The sequence below is a fragment of the Syngnathus leptorhynchus genome, chromosome 9 (assembly GCF_054491065.1).
Source record: "Syngnathus leptorhynchus isolate UIUO chromosome 9, UIUO_Slep, whole genome shotgun sequence".
In the NCBI taxonomy this organism is placed as follows: Eukaryota; Metazoa; Chordata; class Actinopteri; order Syngnathiformes; family Syngnathidae; genus Syngnathus; species Syngnathus leptorhynchus.
This window is the reverse complement of record NC_141203.1, coordinates 8,454,610-8,469,174: the sequence shown is the minus strand read 5'-3', so window position 1 is coordinate 8,469,174 and position 14,565 is coordinate 8,454,610. Positions and strand designations below refer to the sequence as shown.

The 14,565-nt window shown below is 39.6% G+C and overlaps 1 protein-coding gene across 1 annotated transcript; it reads right to left on the bottom strand.

Moving 5' to 3' along the window:
• Positions 1-797: 797 nt before the first annotated feature.
• On the bottom strand, positions 798-14,280 carry LOC147050993 (uncharacterized). Its single transcript, XM_085919917.1, has 11 exons — positions 14,048-14,280; positions 9,266-9,351; positions 8,599-9,076; positions 8,332-8,414; positions 7,937-8,054; positions 6,323-6,415; positions 5,887-5,913; positions 5,437-5,451; positions 4,201-4,317; positions 3,587-3,646; positions 798-3,511 (listed from the first exon to the last, which is right to left on the bottom strand). The coding sequence occupies exons 1-11, from the start codon at positions 14,112-14,114 to the stop codon at positions 3,483-3,485; spliced, it is 1,173 nt and encodes a 390-aa protein (XP_085776043.1). The 5' UTR covers positions 14,115-14,280; the 3' UTR covers positions 798-3,482.
• Positions 14,281-14,565: the final 285 nt, after the last annotated feature.

Sequence of the window (14,565 nt, the reverse complement as noted above, 5' to 3'; positions counted from 1 at the left end):
TCTAAGACAAGCACTGCCGTAAAGCAGATTTCTCTGCCGTAACTATAAAAGCAGACGTGCGCGTCACAAAAGGAGGCGTGGAGTCTCATAACTTTAAATTGTAGATTCAAAACACTAGTAAAACTTTATCCCAATTTAAATCAGGGATGCATGTCAACTTTTTTTTGTGTGCTGATTCTGCCTTCGTTTTTTCTCTCTTATGCATTATGTTTAAATAGTATTCCAATATAACAATAATATAAAAAAAAAACATCAATATCGAATCAAAAATACATTTAAGGCGACATGTATCTATCTTTGATTAAGGTTTGCTGTTAATCAGTTTATTTTAATCTGTAAAATGCTTCATAAAAAATGGCAGCTATACTTAAGGACCTTTTCACTTGCCATCTGTCTACTAAATGTACTTTCATCACAAATTAACAATAGAATACAACTGAAAATGCAGTGGAGGGCTTGTTTTTTGCCAAACTTTGAATATAAAGGTAATCAAATACATAATCAAAAGTTGTTCTGAAATATAATTTCTTTTTTAAATGGCATAATTTACATGAGGATGAGGTCGGTTGAGCAAATAGTATTATGCCATGAATGTTGTCACCATCAATCAGTCAGGATGCAGATGCCTCTCTAAATACCTGACATGTTGAACATTTCATGTCGCACATTCCTAACCCACTTGTCATTTTTTTTCTCACTTCCTCCTTGCAATTTATGACTTACCTAACATCCAACAGATACTAAAATAGTAATTGACGCATGCAGCTGAAAGAATAAAGAAAGAAAGACAGGCCGACTCCCACCGAAACTGCTTGTTTAATTCAACTTTTCAACATTATTTACACCACAAGTGCTTGATGACGAACATGAAGTCTATAATTTCTACAATTAAAAAAAACACACTGAATAGCCATAGAAAAGAAATGATATGTCTCAAAATCTTTGAAGGAAATTCGAGATTTGTGTTCATAACCTTGTTGCTTCTCATAATCAAGATGTGCTTATAAGGCAGGAGCGGTCCACTGATGTTGTAATAATAAAGCCAAATGTTTTTGCTTGACAGCTGGAAAAGAACATTTTTGCCAGTAGTTTTGTTCAAAATGTATCGTTGGAATTTAGGGATGGGTTTAATCATCAATTCACTGATCATTGGGAATTGAAAATTAAAGGAGGAATTTGCTATAATGCAGTAAGATTCGAATATAACCTTAAGTTACTTCTCCCTTCGCTCCTTCGAATCTATGATCGAAGACATACCTCGAGCATGAGACGTGCCACCGTACACAACGTGCTTTGTAAACAAGCAGTTGCGGCTGCTAGATTGCTAGCGTGACTTGTGTAAAATGGAGTGTTGCAAAACGGGTGTATTTTTTTTCAACACAACATTCAATTAAAAACCAAATGAGGTCCCCCCCCAAGGCTGTGTGCACAGCAAAATGATTAACAGCTCTTGGTCACACCTTGTGTCTCAACAATATCTCTCAGTTTAAGTCAGTTTGAAAATAATTTAAATACAATAAACACAATTAGATGTGTTACTCATCCGATGATTAGGAAATGTACTGAAATTAGCCCATCCGTTGTTATTGCAATTTTAATCAAGGTATTTTACACTTTGACTGGGCAATCTGCAGCCATCCAGCTCATTCATCGTCATTAATGTTCTTCCGATACTACAAATAATTGTGGCTAGACTGTTAGTCACAGCCTCTGTCATGTACAGCATTTTAGCTGCGTGGCATTATTATTTTTGTATTTCTATTCAACCATTAAGCAGCAAACAAGATTTAAAGGGAACACAGCAACTGTAAGGCAACAGAAAAAAAAAAAAGAAGACATTCAGATGTTAGCAGTTTGTGCTACGATACTAAGTAAATCATTAACATCGCAGCATCTCATTTTTAGGCAAGTTTCCACAATAACAATCACTAAAGATCCTACACGCTATTCAAAAACAGTCTGAGGCACCTCACTAAACACAATGGATAGGATTTACATTGAAAAAAAGGGGATTATGAGAGAAAAAGATAGCTGGCTTGAACAGAATTAAGAACTACACATAATTATGTGTTATAGGTAGTAGACATTGTACAATGCACTCACAAGCCACAAGATTAGCTGGATGTGACTTCAATTTGGGTATAAAAAATGTGACTTTAATTTGAGATTCTTTTTTCCTGCTCAAAATGGTACAATGTTGATTTTAAATGGCAATTAAAGTCAATATTTCTCACGCTGAAGAGTCCACTGTGTTAGTGAACCTTTTAAATTGTGGCTTGTGAGAACATAAAAATTGATACTTTGAGCATCTCGATAAAGAGTGGATGTTCTGGAGACATTCAGTGCGTCTGTACACGGGACAAGCCAGACTGGGACAGTGAAAGGCACTCAACTGACAGCATCTAAGTACAAATCTCACAGTGACACTTGGCTTCAGCCACTAACATGTGATATGGACTTTTGAATAGCTCCTAAATTACACATAAGTGAGTAAATGTATTGGGACACAAATCCAATCTGTTTCAATGATGACAGCCGCTTCTTTTTTATTGTCCATCAATCCACCATCCTCAACCACTTGTGCCAAACATCTTGGTTAGAATCGAAATCAGGCACGGTTCCCAAAGTCAGCTAAAAAGGGGTCGCGAATAGTTGTAAATCAAGACCCAGGTAAAAAATTCTTTTTGATCGAAGCACGCTGTTTTGCAGCAAAGGGATTAATTTAGTTTTTTATGATTAGTTTATTTACAGTATTTTATACCTCAATGTTTAGGCAAGACAAGAATTTCCTGACTTAATTGCCTATTCTAATCTCTTTAGCAGAATCCCGCACGTATTATCATGAGAACTTCCCTCTTTCCATCCACTGACCACTTCAATTGCTTTACAGATGCAAGTCCACTATGCACACATATACTGATAATATTTAGATTTTATTTGATTTTTTTTGCACCCCAATCGCTGATCTTTATGTGGTAGAAATCACACGCACGCCGCTTAACGTATATATATTTTTTAATCAATTTGTTGGGGTTGTATTTAAATTATTAATTATTATGTCATTTCAACTGTGTATAAATCGTGGCTGGTTTTATATAGTTAAACCCTGTCAACGTACAATAATAAAATTGACATGAAAAAAAGAGATCAGTCACAGTGTTTTGTTTTTTTTCAATTCCTATAAATGAATGGATGTGTGTCAGTAAAGTTAGAAAAAGTATTTCGGTCATGAGAAGTTTGGACAAACAAATGTCTGGCCAATTGTCATTGCTAATCAAATTGCTTTGTTGCTTTACCCACATTCTATGCTAATGAATACACACGTATGCACGCACAAACACACACACACACACACACACACACAGCTCCCCAATGGGGGCCTCACAGTAATGCGCCTCCACAGTGGATAAAGCCTCAGATCAGTGAGCTTGCCACTTTGCTTGACTGGTTGGTCCTAGTCGTGTCACGTGATCAGCTCTGCTCTACGAAGAGTTCAGCAGGTTGCTAAGGACTGCAAAAAGACCCAATAGAAAATTTTATAATAAATATAATTGGCTGTGTGTGTATGTGTGAGCATCTGTCGTACCTTGAGGATCCGACTGAGCCTCGCCTGCGTCGGCCTTGCGTGCGGCCTCGGGGTCTTCCTCTGAAAGAAGCCGACAAGGATGTCACATATCATTGAAAAAAAAAAACTGTTAGCCAATCAAATGCCTTCTCATTGGGACACATCACTTCCAAATGAACGTTTGATTTCTGAAATGAAATATTTACTCCACTTGCAATTGCCTTAATTCAGATCAATCTTGCATGTCATTACTGTTAGACAAAAATCTTACAAGTCCAAATATGGTCAATTTGATGTTTTTTTTTCTTGGACACACCAACTGTGTGAGAAATGTCATTTTGTCTTTTGTTGTGTGTATGCTGGTAACCTTTGCTACCATACTGGATGCTTTGTTCATGTTGACAGTAAATAAGGTTGCTGAATTGACATTATTTAATCAATGTTTGTCTCTGTACTGACGGTGGGAACCGATTTTTTTTCCATCTGACTATGCGGAAAATATCTTGTTGCCAATCAAAACACACTAATATTTTTTGTAAATGTGGAATTTTACATTGTAGCTCAGGTGTTCCTAATGTTGAGGCCAGTACGTGTATTGGGTGATAATTGGAGTCAAGAATTAGGACGATCCGTACCATTTAAATTCTTGAAGCAGAGTTTCTTCCTGTGGTAGGTATAGAATGCAGTGCCCGCTCCCGCAACGGCAACACCCACCGCACACAAAATTGCCGCCAAGGAGCCCGAGCCGGATTCTAAAAGCCACAAACAAATACATTCGAAAAAACAATCATTGCAACCTTTCCGGTGTGTCTGTGTAGTCATTTGAGCAGAAGAAAACCAAATCTTATCAAATAAATAGAATTGAATATGTTTGCTGATATTTTAAAAAATTAAAACGCTAACAGTCCATGACCTCGCTTATGATGTAATTATCATTCATCAAAACAGCATTGACCTGGTTACCATGACAACCCTGATCCGAATCATTTTCGTGCCGAGTCATACGCAGCGTTTATCTAATACCTCGCAGAGTCTATGCAACAAGCTCAATATTAAATCGGCATTAATTTGGCTTATTGTTTCAAATAAGTGATTTCAGTTACTAAGTGGATATAATGGCAGGATGTCGTGCCGCCACGAGGAAGGATGTCGGCCGGGTGGAACGTGGGGGAAGTGAGGGAATGAAACAAAGGAATAAAACAAACGGCCATTCAAAAGAGTTTGACATGACGAGTCAGATATTAAGTCGTAAATACATGTGGGGGTGTTATGAGTCAACCCACGGATGACACATCTTCGATACTGAAGGTGTAGGCGTGCCTATTTTAAAACTTTATGGCCCTATTAAAAAAAAGAGGTTTCGAAAAGCTATTTACAAAACATGACAAACTTAGGTACATGACGACAACGTTTTATCTCGCTATCCCTTTCGCAGAGACATCGTGTAGCAAAACGACAAACATCACTGACAGGCGTCGGAAGAAATTTCTTCTCTTCTTTCAGACAAGCTGGTACCGAAACGGTGTACGCTAGCTCTGGTTTCTGTGCTTGCTTCAACATGCTTAAGGGAAAGCGTAGGCTTACATTTCTTTTTTGTGATAAGCCAGACTGTGGGTTGCACAATTTGCACACAGGCATTTGATCTATCCGGGAAAAACATCTTGCTGATTTATCATTGGAAAGATTTATTCAAATCAGTAAATCAGATGGTGATTTGGTTGGGCTCTGACTGTGAGAGGCACATTTGGGAGATTGTTTAACGCTGTTGTCTGGCAATAAAAAATAAATAAATAGGAAATAAAAAAAATATGGAAGTGTCGGTATACAGGTGGCTGGTTATGTTCACAGTTACACAAAAGAAGGGAACTTACCTTCAGCATCAGCAGCTGACGGAAATAATGGAAAGAAAAGAGACAATATTTAGAAAACTAGAATGGAAGTTAGCGGTTCTAAAATGGTGCTTAAAACGTTGGTAGTGGCTAGAAATGAATGAAAAGAAAAGGGAATAAACATTTTGCCCATAAAGTGGTGCCTTAACATACAATGAGACACCTGCATCTAAAAATCATCTTTTGCAATTCAAATGAATGGAAAAATCATTCATTTGTTTCAGTGTGACAAAAAGAATAGAAAAAAAATCACATTACTCATAATTTGACTTTTTTTTTTGCTTCCAACTGAAGAAAAAAAAAAAGGTCTGTGTGACAACTTGTAGCTAAGAAAAAACTCACAGGTTGGGTCACTCATAAGTCAAAGTACCATTCAGGAGGGGTGACCCAATACTTTTGTCCCTACACTTGAAATGATGGGGGACTGCTTACCTCCTCCTGTGGCTTCAGCAACATGTGCTACGGAGAAGGAAAAAAAAAACATTAGTGGGAGGCTTAAAGCGAAAAATTCAAGAGCTGGTTTTGTCCTTGTGTATACATGTGTCGTCATGACTACCTTCGGAACTGCTTCAACTTGTCCCACAAAGCCACTAATGACAGAGTAAACGTGAGGAGTGCCTTCCACTCAATTATAATGATTAAACTGACCTGGATGACTCAGCTTTCAGGTGAAGAATAAAAGGAATTAAAAAAAAATAAAAAACTTTTGCTCTCACATTATTGTCAAAATGTGAGTGGGAACCATTACAAAAATGGATTATATCACAGTGTGATGCCCTGAGAGGAACTTTTTTTGAAACAGACAAATATGCCTCAAGTCATTTTAACATCTTTCTCTTCCAACATGCTCAAGATTTAAGTTACTAACCCACTGATCCGGCACTTTTGCTCCTCCCCGAATGGGCTGGCGTGTCCTGCGCGTCGCTTTGTGACAGAGCGTCTTCCAAGTTCAAGCCTCCATCTGACAAAACACACATAAATGGTGAACGAAAGGCCAAATTAATCCCCTCAGGTTACTTTTCATCCATCTCCACCCAAGTGGGATATCATCCAGATGTTCTCCCCCGACCCAGACAAGACCGATGGCGTATCTTCCCACCGTTCCCATAGCAACCTCACCCGTCCGTCATCATGTCATTTCCCCCCATGGCTTGAAGTAAAAGCCTCACAGCAAAGGGCGTGATTGTGTGAACTGGTGATGACATGGATTTTAGGAGATTATCTGACAGCAACAATACTTTATCCGCTCCGCTCGGTGCTCTTTGGGGAAAACCCTGCAAGATTTATACAGCTTGCTCAGGGAAGGTCAGGGTAGCGTCGGCTATATTATTTACGGTTTGTGTTTATTTAGTTTCGGTTTCATCCAGTGAATCCGGATTGGGAATGAAAGACGACTTGCTTTTGGGGATAACTGTTAAAACAGATAATCTCAATCTCATCAGTTAATGTCCATCTTGTAATACAATATAGACTATATCTATGTTGGCCAAAAAAATAAAAAATGGAGGTGTGTGAAGTTACAGATTTAGGTTTCTGGTAAAAATAGTTTGCAATAAAAAAAAAAGGCATTTGTTTAAAAAACGGCATGATCTGATAGTGGCAAAAAGTTTCGACCTTGGAAAAGAGTTCTACTGTCGGTTATTTCTTAGGAGAGATAATTAATCATTCTGAATTATGCACAAATAGTGGATCAAGCAGCTCCACAATGTTGTCATTCATGATTGACAAAAAAGGAAGATATTCAATCAGGGAGCAAAAAGCACTGAGCTAATATTTAACAGATGAATAAAATGGCTGAAGAGAGGAAAAAAAAAAAAAAAGCAGCAAATGAAAAATGGCTAGGAAAAATACACTTGTCCCGACAAATGAAGGGCGATACTTCAAACGTGATTAAGACGCACTGAGGTCATTTGGAAGGTTTCATGCTTGCAACATAACCACTCGGAATTCAAGGTAAATCAAACCGCCCACCTCACAACCTGTCAAGGTAATTTGTGAGAAAACCTCCCAAAATTATGTTTCAAATTAATGTGCTGACACAACAGGGAGTTGCCGTCCAATATGAAAGGGGAGATCGCACGGGAACGGGATGTGTCAAAATGAACGATTGCGCAACATTTTGGACTTATTCCACAGATATTCACGTTACGCTGTGACGCAAAAAAAAAAAAATCACAGCTCATATGCAATCAACATAAAAAAAAAGTTCTTTTTCATTCGTTTTAAGCTATGATACCATATTTCGCCGTGCTTAGCACGTCTGCCTCACAATTCCGAGGTTCTGGTTTCAAGTCTGGGCTGCGGCTTTCCTGTGTGGACTTTGCATGAACATTTGCAAGCACGATGGCTTCCTCCCACATTCCAAAAAACGTGCGTGTTAGATTCATTGAAGACTTAAAAGCACTTTTTCCTCTGATACAGTCCCATGATTTGAAAATCTTAGAAAACAAAAGAAAATATTCATCCGAAACAATATTCTCACCTGAAGGGACTTGGGGCTTTATATCGATGCCAACGTCCACCTCCACTCCGGCGTGAGCTGACTCGTCATGTGGCACAGCTGCATCGGCTCCTGCTGTGCCTTCATCTTCGGAGCCGTGCTGTGAAAATGTTTTATTTATCGTGCGGACTCTCGGAGGGCTAAACTAAACCCACCCGACTTTGCAAGAGAACATTGTATGTGCCAGCAATAGTCGAAACATCGTCTCACAATCACTAAAATTTAGTTTGTACGCTAAAATAAAATAATGAATTACTGTATGGAAAAAAAAATCAGGCATGTTCTGCAAAATTGTCATCAAATTGAGAAAATAAAGTTTGGACGCATGTTTGTAATTTGCAGTTCTGGAAAAACTACCAAGACTGCCACTAACTGACCTCATCATGGGTATGAGTTGCATCAGCGCCGGCGCTAGGTTCTTCATCCACATCGGGAATGTCATCTGGACCAGCCGCAGGACCTTCAAGAGCAGATAGCGGGAGGAAGATTTTTAAATTGGCTTGATTTATAACGATCAAATAGTTACTTTCATCCATCTATTTGCGACACCGCCTAACTTGTCGAGGGGTCTTGAGGAACGTCAGGCTCGCCAGTCAATTCCAAAGCAAATATAAAGACAGAAAACCATTCACATTCCTAATGACCTTGAGGTGATGGTGTTACTTCTTCAGTAGCGTCTGGTTCTTCTGCAGGTTCTGCTGCAGCCTCTGGTTCGGATTCAGCAGCTGGTTCTACTGGAGTCTTTGTTTCTGGTTCGCCTGTTGGTTCTGCTCCAGCATCTGGTTCTGGTTCAGCAGCTGGTTCTACTGCAGGTTCTGGTTCCTCTGCAGCCTCTGGTTCTTCTTCTGCGCCAGCCTCTTGTTCTGGTTCAGCTGTCGCCTCTTGGTCCCCTTCTGGAGCTGCTGGTTCTTCCTCCTCCGGAGCCACCTCCGCTTCTCCTTCGGTAGTTGCTTCTGGTTCTTCGTCGGCGTTAGGCTCTGCTTGTGATTCTACTTTTACAGGATCCTCTGGTTCCGGTTCTGCTTGTGATGCAGCGTCCGGCTGTCCTTCCCCTTCAGCTGGAGTTTCTTCTTCATGTGGTCCAGCTTCAGTTGGCTCAGGTTCTCTTTCTGGTACTAGTTCCTGTATGTAATGGACAAGCAAGTCTCATTACCTGAGTAATCAATAGACTAATTGATATAATAATGGCTTCCATACGATGTATTTGGGACAAGTTATCTAAAATAATATATTGTAACATATTCGTAGGGTGTAAATGACAATTACTGATGTGTATGTTTAGTCTGTTGCAATATCCCGACATGTCCTCACCTCAACAGCCTCGGAGTCTAAATGCTCTACAATTTCGGGCAACAAGGTTGAATGGACGTCAGCATCCTCTGTTGGGGCCACGTCATCTAATAGAAGGCAAGAAAAAAGCCGAAATAAATGGAAGGCATTTAGTGAAGAGCTAACTTATTGTCGGATGGTGACAATGTGGCTAATTTACATTATATAATATCATTATGTGAGCGTTAGCATTTTCAAATTGTTATGTATTGTTATTTGGAGGTACAGTAAACAAAAGTTTCATGATGTTGGCAAAGATATGATTGCCCAGTAGGAACAAAAAACTGAATTGTGTTCAACATGAGCATTTCCACTGCGTGTATTTCAAACAAAACAAGACAGCTTAGGCTTTGTATAACCGTTGCATTTGTTGTCCATCTGTTACTTAAAACTTTTGCCTGAAAGGTAAAAAAAAACTGTTTGACCACATTTTGTAACATGCATAACCTCAGCGACACGCACATACACACAGCCGCACCCTGTACTAATGTGTTCCTGCTGCAGCCACAATGGGATGACATCAATCATAGCCAACCTGCCTCCACACCAAAAAGAAAAAAAAAAAACTGCATCCACGCTGGCATTGCGGGTGTGCACTAATGAGAAAATAAGAAGACCTCGTCTTTGTTTGGCGCACGCCTGTGCGTCTTTGAGACTGCACTGTGACATTCCCCTGATGTGTGTGAGGAGCTGAGACAGCAAAGCGAGCAAGCCTGATGGGCTTGGAAACATCAGCCAATGCCATTGGAAAGATCAACTTTGTCCCAAAAAATATATATATATATCCATATATACGGCAGTACAGTGCCCAAGTGGTTCACAAGTCTCCAGTGTTTTCTCCAGGTACTTAAGCTCCCTGCCATTTTACAAAAACATCCATGCTATCTTGATTAAAGATTTGAAATTGTGTAACCGTGAGCGAGGTTCTTTGCGAACATGTAATTTGACTGGCGACCAATCCTGGGTGTAGCTCACATCTCTCCCAAAGTAATTTGGACCACATCACAACTGAGGATAAGCAGGCCTCTACATAAAACAGATGTACTGAATATTTTGATTTAGTGCCATTAGCATTTGTCATAATTGGTTCTTCATCTTCTATTCATTATAGTTTCGCAACACAACATCCCAGTTTGCCAAGTGCATCAGTTGAAGCCCGAAGCTCCCATTGAGATATCATGGCATGCTCCGATCACAAACAAACCTTGACGGATCAACCCCTAAACCAAAAGTTAGGCATAAACAAACAGACTTAACAGGCACAAACACACCTGTGCGTTCATGTGTTTAAAAACACACACAAACAGGCAAAAAAAAACACCCGCCTGCATGCTGAGTAAATGTGATAAGAGCGACGTTGGTGTTTTTTGGGTTTTTTTTTTCCTTTCCCTACCTGTTGGCACAGTGCCCACTCTAATGTGAACACAAGGGCTCAATAGTTTATTTGAAGAGTCAAGAGGTGGCAGATGCGTACAAGCTTGTCATGGAACTTTTCCAGAACAGGTTGCGACACGTCAGCAGACAAAGTCTTTGGCTTTAGATTTGGTGAAGCAGCACGCGGCTCATGCCCAAGGTTACTTTAGGCTCTGTGGTGTCACAAAATGGAATGTTTTTGAGCAGCTGCTGTGTTAGTCCATGAAATACGGAGACAACTGAGTCAATACAGCCAGAAGGTGCGTTTGGGATCTTCAAAGTGATTTTATGTTTATTATTATTATGCAGATGATATGTTGTTATGGGCAACACAGGCAAGCAGACAATTTAAATGCACGCAGCATAATATGTAAGCTTGATGACAAATGTCAGCAAGTTTGAGATTTTGTTCCACATTATAGTTATATTCCGTTTTATTTGTGTTACTTCCAATACTCCCTGTGCAATTAATAAAGGATTTGCCCACTGAACTGACTTTCCATGACGTCCTAAGGGAAATTGGTTTCAAAATACAAATGAATCGAAAAGAATTCGATCTTATTAAGATGGATGACAGAGTTGATGATTTAACAACTCCCACATAAAAGCAAAATCTGTTTGTGGTGGCATTTTTAAGAACATTGTGTTCCCATTTATCATTTCCCTTGCTAACTACCTTCACTGGCCCAAAAAAAGGAGAGGGGGGGGTGTTCCATTAACACCTCCCCCCCCTCTCCCTCCCTCCCTCTCACTGCTGCCAACATATACATCCACAAGACCAGCCTTAAAGGGAAATTGTTGTGTAACCCTTTCTTCTTGATTCCGTTTTGCATCCGAAGACTTCTCCCTGCTTCTTTTTCTTTGCTTTTGTCTCCCGAGTTCTGGTTGTTTCCTCGCCACAGCTTTCCCCCCGAAGGATTCTGACTCATCTACGTCTCTGCGTGGTCGCACGCGATCGTCTCAGTCCAAACCACATGGCGGTGTCAAACGAAAGCCAACAAAGCTCCTTGACCTTAGAACCGTGATATGTTGGTTCGAGATTAATGAACATACATAATGCATCTCTATATTCTGATCGGAATTTTGAGCGCAATTATGACATCAAGGGTAAACTATTTGGGCCGGGAGGGGAAAGGATTTTCGCTGATACAATCTAAGAAACAAACTCATCAAAATATAAACCCTCGTTTGCCTTGACAAAAAATTAAAAAAAAGGACATTGATTTATGAGCCAATTGCAGTCAGACTTAAGTACGCAACACGGCCAGACTCTTTTATTGTGACATCCTGTATGTTTATTTCTTCCGTTACATGTACATACATATGGTTTGCATTATTTGGGTGCAACCCTGTGCTAAGGGCAATGGAGAAAGCAGAAAAGCACATTTCACACACCTCTTTTCGGCCATTTCACGCTGGCGATATGATCCCAATATTTGGAACGTTTCACCATGACTTCACCATGGGGGGGTTATTTTCCCAAAATCTTTTGTTCTGTTGTCGTAAGAAGTGGAAATAATCCTTTAGTCAAACTCTTGCTATCTTGAAACCACAGGTGAGATTTTAATTAAAGGGGAACTCAAGGCAAAACAAAAACAAAAATTTGGATCAATATTGCGTTAGTAGCATCTATCTATTTTAATTATCATTGATCATTTTGTTCTATACTGCCCTCTGCTGCCAACTTTAATTGACATCAAAGTGCCAAAGCGCAAATGACCTGGCTCAATTAGTTTTCGATCATGTGATGTTCGCGATACCAACACATCCAACCATTTTCTATTACACTCAAGATTGTATAAACTTTATACTGTTTTACATTTATTATACTGGTGAGTAAATGTTTTTCCCATGTTTGTCGTTTTCAATTTGCTGAAAAAAAAACACGTTTTCAGTACAGATGCTTAAAATCAGCTATTCAAAAATAATGTTGATAATCATAATCCAATGATTTGGGTGGAAAAGTGTGTGAGTAATATCACACCTCAAGGTTCTCAGGCGATACGCAACCAGGCCTATTTTTTTGTGCCAAGTATCTCACGCAATTGTTTGTTTGTGAGACACACTTTTCCCCAAGTACACACGTCACCAGACGGCAGTTGTGTAAACACACACCTGGCACACAACATGCAAGCTTTCATCGAGGGCTGGAAGGGCATTACACTTTTTCAAGACATGTTCTGTACGACGTCCACACATATGTTGAACTGGGGACCCCGAGGGGGGGAGAGGAAGTAAAGTCGTGGGGTGTTTTCTCCAGCTACTCTGATTACACAGACACTCCCTGCCCCTACGTCATGTTTAGAACTTTACATAAGGGATAAAAGACTAACTAATACACACAAACAGGCCAGTAAGCACTTTCTCTTGTTTTAGTGTCAACACACATCGGCGGTTGAGAAAATGGTATGACGAGACGCATATGAGCGTCATCGTGTGTGTCTGTCTGGTGGTTTGGCGGTTAAGCCAAAGGGAACTGGTAGAGCTGCATAGTCCAGTGCCTAACATCTCATCAACAATCCAAACCCACCACGCATAAGGCTTGCTATCATTTCTTTTTTGGGTACACATGTATATTCTAAAAAAAATAATAATAATAGTGAGGCCTGCAATGAGGTTTTTTTTTTTCTTTCTAATCTCCAAATGAGCCTATTTTAGTTGGATTAATCAACTAATAAAAGTTCATCTTTAAATATTGAAGTAGGTTATGGAGAATTTTATAACAATATGCTTACTTTAAAGCTATATACTACATTAATACGCTTAAGGAAATACCATTGTCATTCAAACTGTGAACATATTTACTCCATATTTATTGATTTATTTATTGGATCTGATTCTAACCTATTGAAGTGGCTGGTGCATCAAAAATTGCAAAACAATTGAACACTTGGCAAAAGGTATCTCTGGGGAGAAAATGCAAAGCTAGGTGATACCATAGAGGCTCCACATTTCAGCGTTTTCATCTACATATGAATAATTATGCTTACATGTGCAAATATGTCCCTCTGTGACCCTTTGACCCGCCTAAAAATCGAGACATAAAGTAAATCACAGCAGGTCCACCACATTCCCCTGATGCTTTTTCCATTAATTCATCACCATCATTATCACTTAGTCCCATTAACAGTCTATATGCCCCATATTGACAGGTTGACAGGTCATTCAAAGATAGATAGATAGATAGATAGATAGATAGATAGATAGATAGATAGATAGATAGATAGATAGATAGATAGATAGATAGATAGATAGATAGATAGATAGATAGATAGATAGATAGATAGATAGATAGATAGATAGATAGATAGATAGATAGATAGATAGAGATAAATCAAAATCATAAAATACCTTGTGTGTTAGCAAGTCCAGCCAACAAGGCTCCAGAGAGCAGCAGGATCCACAGGTATGACATCATTGGAACGCAGCTTCCAGCGGTTCGAATGCACCGGCTTGTGCTAGACAATGACGTGGAGAGGTTCGGAAGGGTGTGTGCGTGTGCGTGTGCGTCTGTGTTCTGGTAGCCGTTTTCAAAAATTCTGCAATGAGCTTCTCCCCTCGCCTTTCTCCTTCTTTTGTCTCGATTGGAAGGAGGAAGGTTCCGGGCTTTATTAAGGTAGGCGGGGCTAGTTTTTTCCCCTTCTTAAAATCAGACACACCGGGAGGCAGACACGGCACGAGCCGGCCCGCCGGCACCCCCCCCCCCCCCCACATGTTAGTTAATATGATTAAGACCCCCGGCCGTTTTGTATCCCATAAATTACGCTTTCAATTGAGTGTGGTGACAGAAATGTCACACACACGTACCTTTGAACAGATTCTCATTTATCAAAAGAAAAAAAGATTTATAAATACATGATGAAATGTTT

Excerpts from the sequence above, each read along its gene's own strand:
- LOC147050993 (XM_085919917.1), bottom strand. The coding sequence starts at position 14,114 with ATGATGTCATACCTGTGGATCCTGCTGCTCTCTGGAGCCTTGTTGGCT. Across the intron at positions 9,077-9,265 it reads TAGACTCCGAGGCTGTTGAG|GAACTAGTACCAGAAAGAGA; the intron begins GTGAGGACATGT and ends CATTACATACAG. Across the intron at positions 3,647-4,200 it reads CTGCTTCAAGAATTTAAATG|AGGAAGACCCCGAGGCCGCA; the intron begins GTACGGATCGTC and ends GGCTTCTTTCAG.